We start from the raw sequence: 25035 nt of genomic DNA on the forward strand, positions 1-25035 counted from the left end.
GGTCACATTTCGGGCCAGGAAAACAGTGGGAGAGACCTGTTTGACAAAAGTGGTTGGAACGCCTGAGGACCGAAAAAAAAGAATTTTAATTGTATTAGCGTTGAATGCTTGTCATAAATGTCGTTCTTCAAATAATACGCTGTGCTAAATTTTATGATTTGTACTTAAACTACATACCAACCTCCAACGAAATCCATCGCGCTAACCACTATACTAATGAGAGTAATGAGTTACCCAAGGACCAAGATCTAATATGAAGCCTAAAAATCACAAGAAAAGGCTAAAATTTCAAGCTTTAGGCCGGAGCTGGGACTTGCCAAATCGGGTTATTTCGGGATTTAGGATTCAATCGATCTAGGATTGAACTCAATCCTAGGATAATCTACAACCAAAGTCAATGTTTCTTCAGTGGAAAAGGTGGTATCCCAAATATCTCAAGAACGGTTTGTCGCAGAGCGATGAAATTTGGTATGCTATCCCGGTATGGTCCAAGGACGCGACTGTATTTTAGTTTATATTTTGAATAGATACTTTTATTTATCTACTTAAATATTTTAACCAAAGGAAAATAATAGGTACGTATATTTATCTAGACCTTTTAGGCATAACCAGATGAAAATAAAACAAAAGGCAATACTGGAGAGGAGAAATTCTTCTAGACTTCTAGCACTGTTACCTATATGAGTGTGCCCTAGTTTTTTAAGTTGCTCAACATTCGAAGACTTTGTTTCGCAACATTTTTATATATGTACGTATGTATGTATACCACAGGTTTAAATGGGAAAAGGTTGTATACAAAATATCTCAAGAACGGTTTGTCATAGAGCGATGAAATTTGGTATGCTATCCCGGTATGGTCCAAGGACGTGACTGTAACAATTTGGTAAAAATCGGATAGTCACCCATCCAGATATCAACCAAAGTCAATGTTGCTTCGAACTTTGAAAGTAAAAAATCAATTCATACCTACTTTACATGATTCCTTATTACACGGGGAGTATTTTAAGATAGAAAAATTTCTTATTTTTTTGGACTTAGAAAATTAAAAAAGTTCAATTTTTGGACACTTATAAATGGTCTCTCATTACATGGGGAGTATTTTAAGATAGGAAATTTTCGACCAAAAATTGGCCGCAACATTTGCGCAGCTGTTGCAGAACAAAATGTTTCCTGTGTGCAAATACTAGACACCCATAAGAGCCGAACTTCAACCTGCAACATTTGCGCAGCTGTTGCAGAACAAAATGTTTCCTGTGTGCAAATACTAGATAAGTAGATACCCATAAGAGCCGAACTTCAACCGCTTCTAACCTGTGTGCAAATACTAGATACCCATAAGAGCCGAACTTCAACCGCTTCTTACTCCGCACCTGTACTGGGTAACTATGTCAAATAATATTGAAAATAGTAGGAGATTTTGTTTTCTAACTAATAGACAGATCGCCGTTGGAAAATAGTAGGATATTTTGTTTTCTAACTAATAGACAGATAGCCGTTGTACTCTAACTTGGAGCGAATGAGATATTAGAGAAAAACAGAGAAGGATTTGGTCAAGTTTGGTTTGACTGGATTCAGTGGAAACCTGGATAGGTATGTATGTACCACAGGTTTAAATGGGAAAAGGTTGTATACAAAATATCTCAAGAACGGTTTGTCCTATAGGTACTGTCCTTCAGAAAATAACCGGTCCTGATAGGCGGATCAAGTTCAAACATAGAATTTTTACTTTTTTATGTTGTTTAACATGGTGTGTCACAATTTGGGGGTTCCTATTCAACCCTAGAAAGGTAACCTGATTTTACTTTCTATTACCACAGTATAGCGGAGCTATACTATAGTATGGTATGGTCCAAGGACATGACTGTAACAATTTGGTAAAAATCGGACAGTCACTCATCCAGATATCAACCATAGTCAATGTTGCTTCGAACTTCGAAAGTAAAAAATCAATTCATTCATACTTTACATGATTCCTTATTACACGGGGAGTATTTTAAGATAGAAAAATTTATTTTTTCTTAGATTTTTGGACTTAGAAAATTAAAAAAAAAGTTCAATTTTTGGACACTTATAAATGGTCTCTCATTACATGGGGAGTATTTTCAGATAGGAAATTCTCGACCAAAAATTGGCCGCCGTAGGCGGCTCAGACTCGTAGGGATTTTCATTTTTTTTTCTCCAAATACGTATTCCGCAAATGTAATAGAAAGTCGTGTGATGTTCACACCAGATTTTTTAGGTAGGTGGTTTAATAACATAGGTAGGTATTTATGTATAAATGGAAATTGAAACTGTATAGGTAGGTACATATCAATATTTATGTTTGCCAAGTTTACATATAAAAAAGCACAAATCGACATATCATTTAAAGTGTCTTTATTGCATAAGTATATAAATTTATGATGTAAATAAAATATGACATTTATATAGAAAAGAAATTTACACGTAGAAAAATTATTATTAAGTACCGTATGCATTAGGTGAAATTATTGTATACAGATAAGGAAAAAAATTAGATTGTTGTTAAGAAAACTGTAGCTGTAATTTATTGTAGACGAGATATAAATGTTATTCAAAATGGTTTTAAATATTTTGGGATCTTTTTGATTACTTACTTTTGTTTGGATAGGTTTTGCCCTCATACTTTTCTTCAATAGAGAAATAGTAGAAAATTAAGTGGCATTTTTTCGCAGACATTGAGGAAATATTTTGTAGGTACGCTAGCTTTTAATTTTATTCATTTCCTTTTCTGGGGAAATTTATTGCTACGCAGAGTTTGTTTGAATATGCTAGCTTAAACCACTGTACCACCTTTAACAGCTAACATGAAATCTTATCCCTCTATTATACAGATTCGTAGTTTTCATCATATCTAAAACAATATTATTATAACAACATACAGAGATCTGTCAAAACTACTTCAAATTAAATATATCAATGGGAAACATATCATTAGTTTTATCACGTTAAGATGAGTCAACTTTAACCAGTTTTTCCATCTGTTCAATAAATTAGATTGTACATACCAGCAGGTGCTTATCCTCTATGCTCTGTAATCCTATATCCTATATAGTACTAGCCGAAATCTTAAGGCATGGCCGTTCATGTCACTCATCCATTTAGTGGTCTTGCTCGGCGTAGCTTAACCAAAAAGAACCGGAAAATAGCCTATAACCTTCACGGGAGTGCAAGCAATAAGTTGACAAAGTTTCATAGCAATCGGTTTGGCCAGGCATTCTCGAATTGAAAATGGAACTCACTTGCTTCGGTCAACTTATGCATCCATCAATTGCAATTTCGCTAATCATGGGAGCTTTCTTTTGCAAAGAATCGGTGAAATTCCAAGTCAGGACCTTTCAGACTTTTACGCTACTGATCAACTTGCATACGCGTGAGTACCACGAAAACACACACATTCATTTTTATATATTAGATATATTTTAAAGGGTCTACCGGGATTTGAATGATTTCTATCAATAGAAAGGTATGGTTCGTAAGTATAGCACAGAAGAGGTCCTTTAATTCTTCTACTTGATATTAGGTTCATCCTAAACAAACAAACACACACACATTCATTTTTATATATTAGATATATTTTAAAGGGTCTACATGATTTCTATCAATAGAAAGGTATGGTTCGTAAGTATAGCACAGAAGAGGTCCTTTAATTCTTCTACTTGATATTAGGTTCATCCTACTATCAAGTACCATTCATTACATCTAAACATAAGTTGACTCATCTTCTATTTAATTTTAATGAAATCTTCTGCTCAGCCGGCACATATTATAATTATATTTCTTTATAAAGTCTATTAATATGTTCTAATTAAAAAAAATAATAAAATAAAATATTATATATAAAATGTTGAATATTTATATTTATTAGACCTCGAATTGAAAATGGAACTCACTTGCTTTGGTCAACTTATGCATCCATCAATTGCAATTTCGCTAATCATGGGAGCTTTCCTTTGCAAAGAATCGGTGAAATTCCAAGTCAGGACCTTTCAGACTTTTACGCTACTGATCAACTTGCATACGCGTGAGTACCACGAAAAACAAACGTACTCATATTCTACAGCAAAAACAATAATATTTGTTCACTTTTGTTAGGAAAAATATTGTTTTTTAATCCGTATTTTTGTTACAATATGACGTACCTACGTATTATTTAGGTAGGTATTTATTTTATTATGAGGTTACAAAAACAATAATATTTGTTCACTTTTGTTAAGAAAAATATTGTTTTTTAATCCGTATTTTTGTTACAATATGACGTACCTACGTATTATTTAGGTAGGTATTTATTTTATTATGAGGTTGAGGAATGACGCTCGATATGTGATACATATGACTTGAAACTGATGCAATAAATAGAAATATTAAACAAACCCCCTAGTGGTCAATTGCTCGCTAAATAATCGGGAAGTCGCTGGTTCGGTCCTAACATAGACATGAAATTTTACCCACAATTAACTATATGACCACAAAAATGGTAGATTTTACTGCTAGCGTAAAAATCTTGAATGTCTCAAGTATCATAACTACCCTGTATGTTTATAGAGTGAAACATCAGGCTGTAAAACTTGACTTGTCTTTATAGTTACAGTAAGCGGAAGGTAACTTCTAATCTACCTAATGAAATCTTACGGTCGATGGCAAATGGCTTTCTAGACTTTCCTATTCAAACCGAAATCGACAGAGTAACCATAACTAGCGACTATGATAAGCGTGACCTTTCAATCCTAAATGTTGCTTCCGCTTTTCAGATTCACGTGTATCAAAAAGCACTCGCTTTTTCTTTTGAATTTGACCAAAGCAGACTTTGAACCGAGAAATGTGTTTGCCTAATCAGTTTCATTATTTTGTTTTTAGACGGTCGATGGCAAATGGCTTTCTAGACTTTCCTATTCAAACCGAAATCGACAGAGAAACCAAAACTAGCGACTATGATAAACGTGACCTTTCAATCCTAAATGTTGCTTCTGCTTTTCAGATTCACGTGCATCAAAAGGCACTCGCTTTTTCTTTTGAATTTGACCAAAGCAGACTTTGAACCGAGAAATGTGTTTGCCTAATCAGTTTCATTATTTTGTTTTTAGCTTTATCAACTCACGCCAGTTCAACAGTCTGAATAGTTACATTCTAGTGATCGGTACAAGTAAGTATTACACATCTATTATTTTTTTGGTAAAAAGATAATTTTCAAAAATTTCGCATGAGAATTGTGAAACTTTTCATTTAATTTATTTATTTGCCTACGTAGGTAAATGGATCAAATTACATTTTTGAAGAATTTTGAATAAGATACCTATTATTTTTAAATAGGATTTTACTTTCTTTTGTTGGGAATTTCCAAAGGAACATATGATTGGATCAATAAGAGCTCCTACCTTCAACTTGAAATTTATTCCTCCGAACTTGGTTTGACGGAATTTTTTTAAATTTTTTAAAAATTTGCCTACGTAAATGGATCAAATTACATTTTTGAAGAATTTTGAATAAGATACCTATTATTTTTAAATGGGATTTTACTTTCTTTTGTTGGGAATTTCCAAAAGGAACATATGATTGGATCAATAAGAGCTCCTACCTTCAACTTGAAATTTATTCCTCCGAACTTGGTTTGACGGAATTTTTTTAAATTTTTTCCAGGCCACAGAAATGGCAGAGGCTACAGAAATGGCAGAGGCATCTAGCAGTGTGGTCTCTGGGCTTACTCACGAGTGTGGGGTGTTTGCCTGCGTCTCAACAGGCACCTGGCCTACACAGATTGATGTGGCTCACACTATTTGTATGGGGCTCATTGCTCTGCAACACAGGTAATAAATGGTAGTTATAAGACGACTCTAGGGTGAAACATGCATCGTGCGAGAGGAAAAAGTATCAGAAAAGCTCGCACAATAATCATAATAGGTATTTATTCTCGTTGGTTATCAGGCAGAAAAAAATAGATATCCTATAAGTATTGTTTACCTACATCTAAGATATCCGTTTGAGCATTACAAAGTCTAAAGGTGTGTCCACTGTCCACACACAGTCGCCAGGGGTGAAACATGCATCGTGCGAGAGGAAAAAGTATCAGAAAAGCTCGCACAATAATCATAATATTTATTCTCGTTGTTTATCAGGCAGAAGAAAATAGATACCCTATAAGTATTGTTTACCTACATCTAAGATATCCGTTTGAGCATTACAAAGTCTAAAGGTGTGTCCACTGTCCACACACAGTCGCCATCGATTGATGTTGACTGAACCGTCCACACTGCCTCGATAACATAGATCGACGGCCGGTCGATTATGTTTGGACACACCTTAATATATTTTTATTACAATGCCTTCGGAAAAAGCATACTTGAAGTATTTCACAAAGGTCCTCTTTGTTAATGTAGCTTCTTTGTTCGATTTCAGAGGTCAAGAGAGTGCAGGAATAGTGACAAGTGAAGGCATAGATTCTAGAAGATTCAACATTATGAAAGGAATGGGAATGATCAGCAACATATTCAATGATGAGAACCTCAAGAAACTGAAAGGTAAGAGCCAAAGGGATTCTATTCCTTGTTACTAAGTGGTTACCCTATAATTCCCTAGATCACATGGGATAGTTCTTCTTTGACAGTCTGAATGAAATTCTCTACTATCTATTATGAGCAATCTGGAACCATGAACAACTTTCACGCTGAGAGTCAATTGTGATAATGATAGGTAACCAAGAAAAACCATCGAGCTAGTCACTAGGTAGGATAACTGAAGTAATATTGAAGAAGAAATAAATACTCGAAATCATCTCAAAAATGACCTATCAGAATACTCCGTCAGAAGCTCGTCCTTCAAACTGTAACTACCTAAATGTCGGACTTTTCCGAGTGCTAGGGTTCTTGTGAAAGACCCGATCACAAGCGCCTTCACTCAAACAGATATTAGATATTTCCATTTTAGAATAGAATAGAATATACCCTGCTTATACTGCCAGAATGAGACTGAAAAGTCCCTTTACTCCCGCAGTCTAAGCAAGGTCTCAATGAAATGAAAAATGTTGTTGAAATAGTGAGTGAAAATGAGCGAAAGTTATCTTTGGGGACGATTCCTAAAAGGTAGGTTCCTAAAAGGTTGTATTATGTAAATGACCCAGGGGCGGGTTCCCGGGAAAGTATGAGAAAGAAGAACTTACCAAATTATCCGTAGGTCTCTTGACACTTGCTAAGGTATCTGCAATCCATGTGAAATTGAGCTTGACCTGATTCAATCCTTCTGCTGTGACGTTGGACAGATTTCGGTACACCTGTTTATCCTTCATCAGCTCTTTCTTACCCTCAGGCCAGAGCCTCCAGGAGGTATTTTGTCATACTCATTTTCCTCTGAGTATTTTATCATACTCATCTCTGTTTTTGTATGTTTTAATAAATGTGTCTCCTTTTCAGGTAACTTGGGCATTGGGCACACTCGGTATTCCACGAGCGCCGCCTCAGAGGAGGTAAACTGTCAGCCATTTGTCGTTCATACAGCTCATGGAGTTCTAGCCGTAGCTCACAATGGAGAAATAGTCAACGCAGAACGACTGAGACGAATGGTAAGTTCAGTTTAGTTATTGAGATTTATACGCAGAACGACTGAGACGAATGGTAAGTTCTGCTTAGCTATTGAGATTTATACGCAGAACAACTGAGACGAATGGTAAGTTCAGTTTAGTTATTGAGATTTATACGCAGAACGACTCAGACGAATGGTAAGTTCAGTTTACACGTAGTTATTGAGATTTATACGCAGAACGACTGAGACGAATGGTAAGTTCAGTTTAGTTAATGAGATTTATACGCAGAACGACTGAGACGAATGGTAAGTTCAGTTTAGTTATTGAGATTTATACGCAGATCGACTGAGACGAATGGTAAGTTCTCTGTTTCTTCTTGAGGTGCCTATCCGTTTCGAATGTTGGCAATCATCATGGCAATTTTCACTTTATTTGTTGCTGTGCAGAACAGTTCTGTTGAGGTTTCCCCGAACCAAGTTCTCAGATTTCGCAGCCACGACGTCCTTCTTCTACCGGGTCCTCTTTCTGTTTAGATATTGAAATTTATATGGGACCTATAATGAAATTCGTGCTCTTCAAAAATGAAACCTTTGGTCAGAATCGAACCCACATCCTAAAGTTTGGGTTGCCAAAACGACGTAGCAAACCTACTAGAGGAGATGTTTGATTAAGTCGTAAAATTTCACCGTGTTGTCACCTCAACATACCTAATTACAACATGATTCATCTGTAATTTACCTTTTGAGTTACATTTACCTTTAATTTACTATTTCCTTTCAATTTCAGGTGTTATCAAGAGGAGTGGGTCTATCTACCAGATCAGATAGTGAGCTCATCACGCAAGCTCTATGCCTGAATCCCCCTGATGGTGAGAGGGATGGCCCAGATTGGCCTGCTAGAATTACCCACCTCATGAAGCTAACTCCTCTATCTTATTCGCTAGTCATTATGGAAAAGGATCGCGTATTTGCCGTCAGAGATCCGTACGGAAATCGGCCACTTTGTATCGGGAAGATATTGCCTATGAAGGGCTCCCAGAGCACAGGTATGAAAAAAATAAAATTGTGGAATGTGATAATAGCTCCTCCCTCAGGACAGAAATGTATCGAATATTTAAACGTAATCTCTCTATTGGCATTTAGAGATACCTATCCAATAATAAGGGATTTTTTTTTCAACAGAATTTAGATTAATTAACAGGAACTCTAATATTTACTTGGGTAAACAAAATGAGACACGTGCCGATTTTTATTGAAGGTCAGTTTTGCGAGGTCACTTTTACAGGACCTTTGTCCTAGACTTTTTCAATTTTTATCTCATTGAAAATTCAACTTGCTGAACTTCTTACATTGTAATCGCATGACCCCAGAGGAGCCCCTGATAATTATGTTCCTCAAGAAAATCAGTTTTTTTTTTTTTTTTAAATAAAATTTTTTGACCTCCATCCTTGTCAGTTGCATACTAGCTGCATACCAAATTTTAAGTCTTTAGCTCTTACCGTTCTCGACATATTTTGTTTACAGACGGACAGACAGACACGCAGACACATACACACGGGCCAATGGCTGAAACTTTGGATTTAGGCTCTAGGGACCTCAAAACGTGTTTTGGCACTAAAAACTGACCATCGGAAATTTGACCCGATTACATTACTTTCATTCCTATAGGATAAAAATAAAAAGGAGAAAAAGGAGCGGAAGAAGAAGAAGAAGGAGAAGAGGAAGAAGAAGAAAAAGAAAAGAAGAAGAAGAAGAAAAAGAAGAAGAAGAAGAAGAAGAAGAAGAAGAAGAAAAAGAAGACAGCTCTTTTTTTTGCAATATTTCCTGTTAATTACGTCAGACCAATGCAGAACAAGAGTTAAAAATACATGTCTTCATGTTTTTAGTTGCGATCAAATCGACCTTCAGCATACCACCACTAGTCAGCAGAATGTCGCAGGAGCGGAGACAGAAAGTTCCCAATTGATCACGGAAACAACGCTACGCGTGGTTGGTACGCGGATAGGTTACTGTAAAGATGTTCGAGGGGGCAAGATGTTAGTCCTCCTAAAATAATTATAGGAAAAAAAACTGTATTAAGTATTATGTTTTTGAAATTCTTTAGGTAATCTGTAATTGTGTTGGTCATTCAAATAAATTTCTCTTTCAAGTCTTTCCTTGAGCTCTCTGAGTTCTTATTTTTTCGTTATTTTATTACTTTCCATTATTTTAGTTTACATTTTGAATTCAATACTGGAGAGGAGAAATTCTTCGAGACTTCTAGCACTGTTACCTATATGAGTGTGGCCTAGTTTTTTAAGTTGCTCAACATTCGAAGAATTTGTTTCGCAACATTTGCGCAGCTGTTGCAGAACAAAATGTTTCCTGTGTGCAAATACTAGACACCCATAAGAGCCGAACTTCAACCCATTTTGAATAGATACTTTTATTTATCTACTTGAATATTTTAACCAAAAGGAAAATAATAGGTACGTACATATATTTATCTAGACCTTTTAGGCATAACTAGATGAAAATAAAACAAAAGGCAATACTGGAGAGGAGAAATTCTTCCAACACTGCTACCTATATGAGTGTGCCCTAGTTTTTTAAGTTGCTCAACATTCGAAGAATTTGTTTCACAACATTTGCGCAGCTCTTGCAGAACAAAATGTTTCCTGTGTGCAAATACTAGACACCCATAAGAGCCGAACTTCAACCGCTTCTAACTCCGCACCTGTACTGGGTAACTATGTCAAATAATATTAAAAATAGTAGGAGATTTTGTTTTCTAACTAATAGACAGATCACCGTTGCACTCTGACTTGGAGCGAATGAGATATTAGAGAAAAACAGAGAAGGATTTGGTCAAGTTTGGTTTGACTGGATTCAGTGGAAACCTAAATATAAGAGGAAAAAAAATATTTTGTGAACATCACACGACTTTCCTTATCCTACTGAATTCTGCTTATTTGGGTGTACCGTAACTTTTACAATCTCTCTAACTTGCCTCAACCAAAATGCCGCCAACCGTTGCACCGGTCTTAACCAAAAGTTTCGTGTTGCATCCTTGTCACATTTGACAGCTACATACCAAATTTCAAGAAAAAAAATCTTTTGTGAACATCACACGACTTTCCTTATCCTACTAAATTCTGCTTATTTGGGTGTACCGTAACTTTTACAATCTCTCTAACTTGCCTCAACCAAGAGTTTCGTGTCGCATCCTTGTCACATTTGACAGCTACATACCAAATTTCAAGTCTCTAGCTCTTACCGTTCTCGAGATATTGAAAAAAAAAAATCTTTTGTGAACATCACACGACTTTCCTTATCCTACTAAATTCTGCTTGTTTGGGTGTACCGTAACTTTTACAAATCTCTCTAACTTGCCTCAACCAAGAGTTTCGTGTTGCATCCTTGTCACATTTGACAGCTACACACCTACCAAATTTCAAGTCTCTAGCTCTTACCGTTCTCGAGATATTTTGTTTACAGACAGACACACACGTACCAATGGCTGAAATTTTGGATTTAGGCTCTAAGGAGCTCAAAACGTGTTTTGGCACTAGTTTGACCAGATTACATTACCTACTAATTACTTTCCTTCCTATAGGATAAGGAAAGTAAAAAAAAAAAAAATGATGGTCCCCTGGATTCTCATAATTATATGCAGGTTCGACTGTATCTATTTTTGTTCGAACTAATAATAAAGTGACCAGTGTTTGTCCTCATACGCCGTTACCTTGAAAAGCGTTTTCACTCAGACCTATACAGGGTGTCGGGAGCAGAAAGAACTGCGCAGAAACGTATGCGCACAAACACATTAATGCGTTGCCTGCGAGGGAGCTTTTCTCAGGACATTTGATGTAACGTCTTCTCCTACGGGAGCGTATGCCGTGACGTCAAAGTTCACGATTTACCGGTATTTTTTAAATCGATTTATCTCGGGATCTAGAAGTCGTAGAAGAAAAAGAAAAATTCCGTTGGTCCCCATTTTTCCTGCTCTATGACTTTGAAATATCACCCAAGTAAGCGCAACTGATCTATTATGTACATAAAATGTCTCTTGTTTCAGTTCAAAGCATAACGGTGATGATTCCTCTAAAACGCCCAAGGTAAGTCTCTTAGCCTAATAATCTTGGGTTCGACTCCCGCCCAGAGCAAACTTTAACAGATGAGGTTCGTTCTCGGAACGGCTGGCTTTGTCCTATCCTGTCCTTTAGAAAATAACCGGTCCTGGTAGGCGGATCAAGTTCAAACATATAATTTTTACTTTTTTATGTTGTTAACCAGGTGTATCACAATTTGGGGGTTCCTATTCAACCCTAGAAAGGTAACCTGATTTTACTTTCTATTACCACAGTATAGCGGAGCTATACTATAGTAATGAAAGTATTGCAATTGGTCCAAATTTTCAAAATCGGGAAATGGTTGGAAATATCCGTTTTTTCAGTTCAAAGCATAACGGTGATGATTCCTCTAAAACGCCCAAGGTAAGTCTCTTAGCCTAATAATCTTGGGTTCGACTCCCGCCCAGAGCAAACTTTAACAGATAAGGTTCGTTCTCGGAACGGCTGGCTTTGTCCTATCCTGTCCTTTAGAAAATAACCGGTCCTGGTAGGCGGATCAAGTTCAAACATATAATTTTTACTTTTTTATGTTGTTTAACAAGGTGTGTCACAATTTGGGGGTTCCTATTCAACCCTAGAAAGGTAACCTGATTTTACTTTCTATTACTACAGTATAGCGGAGCTATACTAGTAATGAAAGTATTGCAATTGGTCCAAATTTTCAAAATCGGGAAATGGTTGGAAATATCCGTTTTGGGATCCCCTAACAACCACCAAGAATTTCATGAAAATAGGTCGAACCGCCATTTTTTAGGTCTTGAAAATTGGCACAAATTGAAAATTGGCCAAAAGAGGGTGAAAAATTGCGTTTTTTTTTGTCTTTGATTTCTTTTTTGTACTCGTCAAGACCTATAACATACTAAAAGTTGAGCAAAATCGGTGATCTTGCGCATGGTAGGGTTAAGAGGTTTGACTGTAACTTGTGAGGTCCTATTGTCCCGAAATCGAAGAGAGAAGGAAGATGAGACAGAAGAAAGCCAGCCGTTCCAGGAACGAACATTCCCTAAAAGTACTCTAGTACTTAAAGGGATTTATTCCAAAAGAACATTTTATTGTTAATGTGATATAAAATAAACTTCAATATTATTATTATTATCCCATCAGGATAAAATCCGCCCCGGGCGGGAATCGAACCCGCGGCCTAGCGCTTACAAGGCAGACGCGCTACCAACCAAGCTGACTAGGCTGGCAACAACAACCAAGCCTATAACTATTCTCATCACTATTGTCCCCAGAAGTGTCATTGGTAAAACTGGCAAATGGGCACATGAGAGAAAGTCAGAACATTCAGTCAGAATGAAGGCGTGGTGGGCACGCAGGAAGCAACAACAACAACAACATGGGACGATAGAGGGGTAAGAATTACCTGTGAGCGTAGTTCTAACTACTATTGTCCCCAGAAGTGTCATTGGTAAAACTGGCAAATGGGCACATGAGAGAAAGTCTGAACATTCAGTCAGAATGAAGGCGTGGTGGGCGCGGAGGAAACAACAACAACAACAACAACATGGGACGATAGAGGGGTAAGAATTACCTGTCTCGGTGGCGTAGTGGTCAAGACGCTCGTCTGGTAAACAGGAGGGCGTGGGTTCGATCCCAGCCGAGGCACGGAATTTTATCCTCATTCACTTGAGAATTTGACCACATTATAATGGATCTCTAAAGGTTAGATGGTAGAGAACGCCACCGGCGTTAACCTCGCCTAGTGGTTACCTTCCACTCAAGAGTCTATTATTATTAGGTATTAAGAATTACGTGGTCATCAGCATCACATGATAGATTGAAGATTCTGTAACTTTGTGAAGGTCCATCTTGACTAGGTAGGTTGACTAGTCCGTAAAATGAAAATGAAATAAAAACCCAGAATACCTATTTTACAAATAGTGAAGAAGTATATGTTTATCATTTCAACCTACCTAGCCATCAGCATCATATAAAAACATCGCACAACTTTCCTCATCCTATCGAAATATTTATTTATTTCTTTATTAACTAATAACTCAATTTATTGAGTTCTGTTTAGTTTGGGAGATGGGGGCGAGCTCCAATTCTCACATACCTGTATACACTTCTGATTTCCTTTTTAGCTCTTTTTAGATTTTCTGATTTCCTTTTTAGCTCTTTCTTCAAATAGCTTTCTTGAATGACGTCTAGTTCTAGCTGAGTTATTATTATTAGGTACAGTCGAATTTGTCTAAGTGGGAAACCTGGATAAGTGGGAAAAAAATCGTGGCCCCTTCATGGCAACTTCTCTAAGTAGGTAGGACACTTTTTTTACCTGGGAAACCTGGATAAGTGGGAAAAAAAAATCGTGGCCCCTTCATGGCAACCTCTCTAAGTAGGACACTTTTTTACCTGGGGAAACCTGAATAAGTGGGAAAAAATTGTCGGTCCCTTGGATTCCCACTTAGACAGTTTCGACTGTACAAGTGTACATGAAAAGATGCTTCAAATCAATACTAATTTTATCGTTTAATATGACAGGCATAATAATTTAGATCACCTTTTTCTCCTTATTTCAAGTGTTCGATTTCAGAGGTCAAGAGAGTGCAGGAATAGTGACAAGTGAAGGCATAGATTCTAGAAGATTCAACATTATGAAAGGAATGGGAATGATCAGCAACATATTCAATGATGAGAACCTCAAGAAACTGAAAGGTAAGAGCCAAAGGGATTCTATTCCTTGTTACTAAGTGGTTACCCTATAATTCCCTAGATCACATGGGATAGTTCTTCTTTGACAGTCTGAATGAAATTCTCTACTATCTATTATGAGCAATCTGGAACCATGAACAACTTTCACGCTGAGAGTCAATTGTGATAATGATAACCAAGAAAAACCATCGAGCTAGTCACTAGGTAGGATAACTGGACTTTAGAAGTAATATTGAAGAAGAAATAAATACTCAAAATCATCTCAAAAATGAACTATCAGAATACTCCGTCAGAAACTCGTCCTTCAAACTGTAACTACCTAAATGTCGGACTTTTCCGAGTGCTAGGGTTCTTGTGAAAGACCCGATCACAAGCTCCTTCACTCAAACAGATATTAGATACTTCCATTTTAAGTATTTTTATCATACTCATCTCTGTTTTTGTATGTTTTAATAAATGTGTCTCCTTTTCAGGTAACTTGGGCATTGGGCACACTCGGTATTCCAAGAGCATAGAGTTTTTTTGCTCTCAGTTCTATACGGCTTGAAGTCTTCACTTAACTCTACTCTGTCGATGCTCAATGCGTTATGTTCTCCGCCCAACTCTGCTTTTGGACTATTTTTCTACAGACTCATTTTAGTAAACAAATTTGTTATGAACTCTAGAATACAAAAAATCCTAGACTTCATTTTGATTCTTTAAAGATCTGGTTTCGTACCTAGCGTAGTGATTAAGGCGCTCGCCTAAAGAATAGTATGGCTTCAAACCCCATCTAAGGCATAGAATTTTATTTAAATTTCTGAATTTAAGGGGAAAAATCAAATTAGACATATAAAAAATAATGCAACTTTACCTCATTTCTTCCCAGACTGGAATCCCTTTCGCGGAGGTCCTGTGCAGGAATCGATACATTGGGCGAACCTTCATTCAACCATCTTCACGACTGCGACAACATAGGTATATTTTATTGCTGGTGCTCCCACGCCGACCCTATTTCAGTAGGAAAAGGCTAGGAAAAAGATTGCTGGTGCTTGCAATTAATGTACGAGTAGTTACAGCTGTTTGATAACATTCTTGAGTGCAATAGCTTTCAATGTTATGCCAACAGAACTTGAACTGTCTGATTGTTTGATAGCAAAAAGCAATTCTTTATTCATGAATACCAGTGAGTGCATAACACTATGAAAAGTTGATATCATTACCTCTTGACACTCACACCAAAGCAATACTTGGCTATTCTCTAAATTAAGTACATAATTATATATATAAAAATAAATAAATAAATCTTAAACTCACCATACCCCCAGATTGACTAAGGAAATGTACAAAATTTACATCTACTATGAACACTTCAGATATACACTTAACAAATAATTATTAATATTATTATTCTTTTATAAAAAAGTAGAAAGAGTAAATAATAAATAATTAAGGAGAAATTAAAGATAACATTAACAATAAATAGATAATAAATTAAAACGTTAATAAAAAATCTTGACAGACAACAAGAATTTTATAGTTTCTATTTCTAAAAAAATTAAAGAAAGTCAGGCTTCTCTAGAGAAACGTTGGTGAGAAGAAGAAAAAAAGTATTTACAAGGTTTTGTGCTTAATTAATCTCAAATCTGTTTTATCGCTCACTCAATCCATTTTATAATTTGAAGATTTCAATATTACAATTTATAATTGAAACAAAATATGTATATAAAATTTATAGCATCCCATGTAAAGGGGTAGAAAAAAACGTTTACCTAGTACATAAACGGTCCAATTTGTTATTCATGAGTGAATAATGACCAGTGGTGGCATTATAAGTACAATAAATATTGTTTAAGATGAAGGTAATTTAATCTAAAACTATGAGGGGCGCTGATTTGTGATAAGCAATGACATGACATAGCACAAATAATAAATTTTATGATATCAAATTAAAATTGTAAAATCGAAATTAAAGGGTGAAAAAGAACAGATCCTTATTTTACAGTTAAAATGGAATCACCTAAAAACTAATATTAAACATGGGTACAAATCAAGATGTATCATATACATTAACGTTTGCACTTGGTTGTTACAATGTCTATTGCTTTCAAAACAAAATAGAAATACATTTTACCGAGAAGGAATAGTAACAAATAAATAATAATTCTAAAGAACTAATGAAGAAAAATCAAGTCTCAAAATGTTTTGTAAGTAAGAAAGGAAAACAATGCATGTGTCCTCTTTCATCAATGTTTTTTAAAAAAAAAAAAAAAAAAAAAAAAAAATATTGAGATTTATACGCAGAACGACTCAGACGAATGGTAAGTTCAGTTTACACGTAGTTATTGAGATTTATACGCAGATCGACTGAGACGAATGGTAAGTTCTCTGTTTCTTCTTGAGGTGCCTATCCGTTTCGAATGTTGGCAATCATCATGGCAATTTTCACTTTGTTTGTTCCTGTGCAGAACAGTTCTGTTGAGGTTTCCCCGAACCAAGTTCTCAGATTTCGCAGCCAAGACATCCTTCTTCTACCGGGTCCTCTTTCTGTTTTATATGGGACCTACAATGAAATTCGTGTTTTTCAAAAATGAAACCTTTGCTCAGGATCGAACCCACATCCTAAAGTTTGGGTTGCCAAAACGACGTAGCATACCTACTAGAGGAGATGTTTGATTAAGTCGTAAAATTTCACCGTGTTGTCACCTCAACATACCTAATTACAACATGATTCATCTGTAAAGGATAATCTGAAATCGTAAACCCCACCTGAAGACTTGTGGTATGAGCTGACTTGAGTAGATAACTTACCAGCAGCATTCAGTATGTCAAACACCAAAGTGTTGGTTTTGGTAGCAATCTCTGCTTTTCCTTTCAGGTCATGAGCTCTAGCTCCATCACCAGCGGTGATTCTGTCCTTGTTAATAACCACTACAGTGTTAGGGTCTGATTTAAGAAGATGAATCTTCTTTGTCTTACCCTCGATTAACAAATCGCCAACATTTTCTGAAAGGGAAAAGGAAGGGATAATCTGAAATCGTAAATCCCACCTGAAGACTTGTGGTATGAGCTGACTTGAGTAGATAACTTACCAGAAGCATTCAGTATGTCAAACACCAAAGTGTTGGTTTTGGTAGCAATCTCTGCTTTTCCTTTCAGGTCATGAGCTCTAGCTCCATCACCAGCGGTGATTCTGTCCTTGTTAATAACCACTACAGTGTTAGGGTCTGATTTAAGAAGATGAATCTTCTTTGTCTTACCCTCGATTAACAAATCGCCAACATTTTCTGAAAGGGAAAAGGAAAGGTTATGATTATGAGGTATGTATTTGACAGGTGAAAGAGTCGAATGTAAAAACTTTCAGATGTTTAAAGCATGGATAAAATAAATGATAATACATAATTGCAATTTACAAGTGAAAATAGAAAGCAACTTACTTGTCAAATCAAACTCTCCCGACATGGTGACTCTACTATTTTGCAAATTTTATATTCTGAAAGAAGCAAAAGCAAAATTCATTATTAATATGTAAAACTTTGGGGTCTCGAAAAAAGCTTTGACGGTACGTAAATCAATAACGTAACTTTAGTTGAACAAAACGTGTAGAATATGTGAATAAGTGACTATAAGAAAAGGAAAGGTTATGATTATGAGGTATGTGTTTGACAGGTGAAAGAGTCGAATGTAAAAACTTTCAGATGTTTAAAGCATGGATAAAATAAATGATAATAATTACAATTTACAAGTGAAAATAGAAAGCAACTTACTTGTCAAATCAAACTCTCCCGACATGGTGACTCTACTATTTTGCAAATTTTATATTCTGAAAGAACCAAAAGCAAAATTCAATATTAATATGTAAAACATTGGGGTCTCGAAAAAAGCTTTGACGGTACGTAAATCAATAACCTAACTTTAGTTGAACAAAACGTGTAGAATATGTGAATAAGTGACTATAGTTATCCGAGGCAAGACCACCACATGCCTTTTTAAGGGGCGCAAAAGCAAAATTCATTATTAATATGTAAAACTTTGGGGTCTCGAAAAAAGCTTTGACGGTACGTAAATCAATAACGTAACTTTAGTTGAACAAAACGTGTAGAATATGTGAATAAGTGACTATAGTTATCCGAGGCAAGACCACCACATGCCTTTTTAAGGGGCTTTTGCCGGTTTGGATGCTTGAGTATGGAAAATTTACTCAAGCACAAAATTTACCCAGAGTAAGTATTTAGGTATTTTTTATAAGTATGGTACAGCAATAATACCCCACTCGATTGAAATAATTATGTAAGCACACAAAGTTCTCACGTAAAGAGGTATTATATCATCGACCCAAGTCTAAAAGATCGACCTTTGTTTGCAAATGATATGCAATCATTGTTACATAACAGATTTAGGTACGTACAAGTATTACATAATTAAATTTCGAGAAGGTAGGTGGTATACAATTAGAGACCAAATTCATAAAAATTCTTCGTAGAGTTCTCACGTAAAGAGGTATTATATCATCGACCCAAGTCTAAAAGATCGACCTTTATTTGCAAATGATATGCAATCGTTGTTGCATAACAAATTTAGGTACGTACAAGTATTACATAATTAAATTTCGAGAAGGTAGGTGGTATACAATTAGAGACCAAATTCATAAAAATTCTTCGTATTTTAATCATAGGTAACTTCAACCAATTCTGTATCAACATGTACTACCAATCCGTCAATCCCCTTTGTCCACGGTTTAGGGGCTTACAAAAAAGGGTGCCATTTGTCAACCAACACATTTTTTTTTTTTATAAAAAAGACAAAAATCGTTAAAAAAACCTGTCAATAGGTGCCCGGTATGTGCGGGAAGTTTATCCGGGAGAAATCCTCGAGGTATCCAGGACCGGGATCAAAACTGTTTCCATCGTGAGAAGACCGGATGACAAACCGCCTGCTTTCTGTATCTTCGAATACGTGTACTTCGCACGATCCGACAGCATCTTTGAGGGTTGCGTGTATTTCCTTAATTTATTTCTTAAAATGGCCGGGTTCACAGTCGTTTAACCTAAGGCCGGGGGCCACAAAATCTAAAATGACTTTAAACTCCATTTAAGTTTTAAACTCGGTTTAAGCAATCTGATTGGCTGATTTTTTTTTTTTTTTTTTTTTTTAACAAACAAACAAATTAGCAATCTGATTGGCTGATTTTTTTTTTTTTTTTTTTTTTAACCAACCAATCAGATTGCTTGATCCGAGAGTTCAACTTAAACCGAGTTTAAACTTACTTCGTGGTCCCCGGCCTAGATAGATATGAGTAAATATCAACTGGTGCGTGAGAATATTCAAGTCAACTGAACAACCGATAAAAAAATTTACCCGGCTAGTTGTTTCAGTTTGGTGATGTTGAATCCTTTGCTTTATTAAACCATTGAACTTTGATCCCGGCCATAAGAGCTGGTTCACATGATAAGCATTTAATACCTGCAACCATAACTTTACTTAGAAATGCTTCTCATGTGAACCAGGCCTTAAAAAAAGGTCCTTAACATTTTATATTTGACAGGCTTGAATAGTTCCAAGCTGGTTGTCTTATCGATCAGAGGAGAAATGTTATGCGGTTCTCTTTACATGAGATAAGCAATGATAACTTTACGTAATGAGGACCCACTGCTTTGTTAAAAGGAAACGTTTCAATTTTAGTTTTTTTTCTCTCTCATCACAATTAAATTTCGATAAGACAATGCGGTTTACGTAACGAGATAAGTAGTTACAGAGAATTACAGAGCCTCTGGAACAAAGGTAAATGTTCTATTGGAACGTTCATCATCAGTGCTGGATGAAAAAGTCGCGGTACTCTGGCCATTTTTCATTTTTAAGGACCTCAAGTATAATCAAAACAATTTTACTTGTCTAAATTTGTACTTTGCTCAAAATTCTCAGAATATACAGGGTGGTTCGTGATTTGCGAACCACGCCTATATCTCAGAAACGGCTGGGAATTAAGGAATGAAATAAACGGCATCATGTAGAGCCATTTTTCATTTTTAAGGACCTCAAGTATAATCTAAACAATTTTACTTGTCTAAATTTGTACTTAGCTCAAAAATCTCAGAATATCTAGAGTTCTAGAGCAAAGTGTCCAAAGGGCAGGGCCCTAAGCATCTACCCATATTGTCATATGATTGATCCGACACTGGTCATGATCTCCAAATGTTATTGAAATGTTGCTCAATCGTTCAAACAGATCAGGTTTCTATCATATCTCGAATTTTAGATAAAAAGTAAAAATAAATCCCAAATAACTAATAACTATAACACCTTTTAGCCCTTATTTTTTATTTAATTTTTGGAATCAGCATAAAATTTTAATTAAAAAAATGTATTCACTCGAAAAAATTTGCTCTACAAAAATTCTGTACTGCGGAAGTAAAAGGATTTTCAATCTCATTCTGCCTGTATAAGCAGGATATATTCCTATTCCTACTAAAAAAACCCTGGTTACGAATCGAATGCCTTTACCGACTATATTGGTTGTGACTAAGTTTGTAAAGGTGTGTCCACACATAGTCGACCAGCCGGCCGTCAATCGATGTCGACTGCACCGTCCACACTACCTCGACAACATTGATTCACCTCTTGACTTCGTCGATCGACCATGTGTGGACACAGCTTAATAAATAAGATTGCAAGAATAGAAAAAAATATACCTTGATTATACTGTCAGCATAGGACAAAGAAAGTACTATTCACTTGAACATACAAGGTAGAAAAGACTTTACCTTGTAAGACCCTGTTTATACTGCCAGAGTGAGATTGCAAAGTCCCTTTACTTCCGCAGTCTAAACAAGGTCTGATGCACCCATTTGAAACAGAATAATTTTATAACAACATTATTTTCACGAGTATAGCTACAAAGAACAAGGTAGAGTGTACATACTTCAAAACATAGGGCAAAACTTATAATGACGCAATTTTGTTTCCCACAGGAGCGGACAGTTTACAATACCTCTCCGTAGAGGGTTTGAAGCAAGCAGTCCAGCTTAAAATGAAAGTCGACAGTGCTGAAGGCTCATTCGGTCACTGTACAGCATGTCTTACTGGGGAATACCCTGAGGAATTGGACTGGTAAATGAAACCAGCCACCTGAATATTATTGTAAAGTAATTTACGTCAAACACCTGCCTCGGTGGCGTGGTGGTCAAGACGCTCGCTTGGTAAAGAGGAGGGCGTGGGTTCAGTCCCAGACGAGGCATGGAATTTTATCCTCATTTATTTGAGAATGTGGGCACATAATAATGGAGCTCCAAGGGTTAGGTGGTAGAGAACGCCTACGGCGTTAACCGCGCCTATTATTGTTATTATTAAATGTTTATCTTCTGTTAAACTCGTCGGACCTGTCTTTAGAAAGTAGCTGTCTAGGGAGAAAGGCATGACTGAATTCATCTACTTTGAAACCAGGAATCAGCTGAAAGAACAAAGTCCGATCTATTTTAAAATCATCCTGAGATCATGTTCATACTTAATTATATGACATTTAAATCTAATCATAGAAATTTCTACATAAAAAGGTGTGGGAGATGTGTTAGTTATTTTGTTTGTCAGTCTTCTTCTTCTTCTTCTTCTTCTTCTTCTTCTTCTTCTTCTTCCTTGTTCTTTCCCATCTTCACCTTTTCCCATGTACAGACAAGGTTGGTGTTATTCCTCAGCTTCTCAATCAACCCTAACTAGGGTGATTGCTTTGGGCTGACATTTGGTTTTGGCTACAAATTTTACAAGTAAATGCCCTTCACACTCAATCTTTGCCATTTCTTTAGCAATGGGAAATTCAGGCTGGTATACTCCCTGTTTAAAGTCCCCCAGCCAGTATTTCTAGAGCAAAGTGTCCAAAGGGCAGGGCCCTAAGCATCTGCCCATATTGTCATATGATTGATCCGACACTGGTCATGATCTCCAAATGTTATTGAAATGTTGCTCAATCGTTCAAAGAGATCAGGTTTCTATCATATCTCGAATTTTAGATAAAAAGTAAAAATAAATCCCAAATAACTAATAACTATAACACCTTTTAGCCCTTTGGTGACCGATGTAAAGTGTAGTTTACATCGGTCACCAAAGGGTTAACTAAGATGCTTTGGTAAGGGAAGGGGTATGAAAAATATTTTTCCTTTGAATTTCTGTACCCTTTGAACAAAATAATATCTCTTCCCAATACATATTCAAGTAGGTACGGATAACAAACTCAATCCGTTACTTAAGCATTATATCGGTCACCAAAGGGTTAACTAAGATGCTTTTGTAAGGGAAGGGGTATGAAAAATATTCTTCCTTTGAATATCTGTACCCTTTGAACAAAATAATATCTCTTCCCAATACATATTCAAGTAGGTACGGATAACAAACTCAATCCGTTACTTAAGCATTAATAGCTAATTACTTTAGTCCGACTATCGCAAATAACTTTAGTCCTACTTGAGTACGGAAGACGTCTTTCCTTAAGTGCGGATAGAAAAGATCTCTATCCGGCTACTTAAGTACGGATAGAGTCAGTGTGAAGGAATTGTGCAGGTCAGATGGTGTATTCAGTCCGACTTCAGTGCGGTAGAATGCTGGCCAAGGAAACCTATATAGAGGCGGACATAGTCAGCTCAGTCCCGGAGTCTGGAACTGCTGCAGCCCATGGCTTCTCAAGAGAGGTAAGACCCCTAGGTAAAAAAAAAAAAATAATAATAATAATAATAATAAAAACGGCGGTGAAACACTCATCTTTTTTAAAAATAAAAAGAGCATAGAGTTTTTTTGCTCTCAGTTCTATACGGCTTGAAGTCTTCACTTAACTCTACTTTGTCGATGCTCAATGCGCTATGTTCTCCGCCCAACTCTGCTTTTGGACTATTTTTCTACTGACTCATTTTAGTAAACAAATTTGTTATGAACTCTAGAATACAAAAAATCCTAGATTTCATTTTGATTCTTTAAAGATCTGGTTTCGTACCTAGCGTAGAGATTAAGGCGCTCGCCTAAAGAATAGTATGGCTTCAAATCCCATCTGAGGCATAGAATTTTATTTAAATTTCTGAATTTAAGGGGAAAAATCAAATTAGACATACCTATAAAAAATAATGCAACTTTACCTCATTTCTTCACAGACTGGAATCCCTTTCGCGGAGGTCCTGTGCAGGAATCGATACATTGGGCGAACCTTCATTCAACCATCTTCACGACTGCGACAACTCGGCATCGCTAAGAAGTTTGGCGCTCTGTCTGAAAATGTCGAAGGAAAAAGACTGATATTAGTAGACGATTCAATCGTGCGTGGAAACACAATTGGGCCCATTATCAAACTCTTGAGAGATGCAGGCGCGATTGAGGTAAGAACCTATATTTCGGTTAGGTTTAGCCAGATAGCTTTTTCAAAAGTGAAAAAATGAGACTATGCTTTTACGAAAATGCCTGGGTCTATGATTTGAGCTAACTATTCACATTAATGAATCGAATTGAATTTCATTTAATCCCAAAAGGTTCACGTCAGAATAGCCTCACCCCCACTGCATCATCCCTGTTATATGGGTATCAACATCCCCACCAGTGAAGAGCTGATTGCTAATAGAATGGACACCTCCGAGCTTGCACAACACTGCGGTAAGACTGAGTTACATTCAATTATGTGAAATTTAATTCAGTGAAATATGGCTGAACCAATGAGATTGTAAGATTTCGCTGTGTTTACGTCCAAAGCGGAATCGCATTGGTTCAGCCATGTTTGACTGAATTAAATTTCACATAATCGAATACAACTCTTCTGGTGGTAAACTTTCCCAAGGAAACTACCTACAAATATGGCTGAACCAATGAGATTGTAAGATTTCGCTGTGTTTACGTCCAAAGCGGAATCTCATTGGTTCAGCCATGTTTGACTGAATTAAATTTCACATAATCGAATACAACTCTTCTGGTGGTAAACTTTCCCAAGGAAACTACCTAATAACTTGTTTAAACTGCGGAAGTAAAAGGATTTTCAGTTTCATTCTGCCTGTATAAAAAACAGGATATATTCCTATTCCTACTAAAAGACCCTGGTTACGAATCGAATGCCTTTACCGACTATATTGGTTGTGACTAAGTTTGTAAAGGTGTGTCCACACATAGTCGACCGGCCGGCCGTCAATCGATGTCGACTGAACCGTCCACACTGCCTCGACAACATTGATTCACCTCTTGACTTCGTCGATCGACCATGTGTGGACACAGCTTAATAAATAAGATTGCAAGAATAGAAAAGAATATACCTTGATTATACTGTCAGCACAAGACAAAGAAAGTACTATTCACTTGAACATACAGAATAATTTTACAACAACATTATTTTCATGAGTATAGCAGCAAAGAACAAGGTAGAGTGTACATACTTCAAAACATAGGGCAAAACTTATAATTACGCAATTTTGTTTCCCACAGGAGCGGACAGTTTACAATACCTCTCCGTAGAGGGTTTGAAGCAAGCAGTCCAGCTTAAAATGAAAGTTTTATGACCTTGTGTTGGTAATCAGCACCATACAATGTTTTAAAACAGGAAGAAATCCGTTAGCCAATAACCATTTACATAAATAGTAATTAGGTACCTACTTTAAAAGGTTAAATAATAATTACCTACTAAGGGAAGATAAGCTTTCAGACCCTATAGCTATAACAGTCAAAACAAAGTTCAATAATTTACAGGAATTACAGTAAACATAAATAAGGTAGAAATTCCAACAAAAACAAAGCGTAGAAACTTTAT

At 36.3% G+C, this 25035-nt stretch overlaps 1 protein-coding gene and 1 long non-coding RNA gene across 2 annotated transcripts; one reads left to right on the plus strand and one right to left on the minus strand.

Moving 5' to 3' along the window:
• The first annotated feature begins 5022 nt into the window (after positions 1-5022).
• LOC103514081 (amidophosphoribosyltransferase) lies at positions 5023-24802 on the plus strand. The gene is given in 11 exon segments (XM_026827131.1): positions 5023-5161; positions 5656-5822; positions 6412-6533; positions 7422-7570; positions 8318-8576; positions 14187-14207; positions 19078-19266; positions 22824-22951; positions 23405-23626; positions 23777-23897; positions 24714-24802. Coding segments are annotated over 10 exon segments (1443 nt in total). The 5' UTR covers positions 5023-5161; positions 5656-5664; the 3' UTR covers positions 24788-24802.
• Positions 20334-22515, minus strand: LOC113469433. Its single transcript, XR_003392852.1, has 2 exons — positions 22321-22515; positions 20334-20576 (listed from the first exon to the last, which is right to left on the minus strand). It is a non-coding gene; the product is annotated as an uncharacterized LOC113469433 (long non-coding RNA).
• Positions 24803-25035: the final 233 nt, after the last annotated feature.

This window comes from Diaphorina citri, unplaced genomic scaffold (genome assembly GCF_000475195.1).
Source record: "Diaphorina citri unplaced genomic scaffold, Diaci psyllid genome assembly version 1.1 scaffold1079, whole genome shotgun sequence".
Classification (NCBI taxonomy): domain Eukaryota; kingdom Metazoa; phylum Arthropoda; class Insecta; order Hemiptera; family Psyllidae; genus Diaphorina; species Diaphorina citri.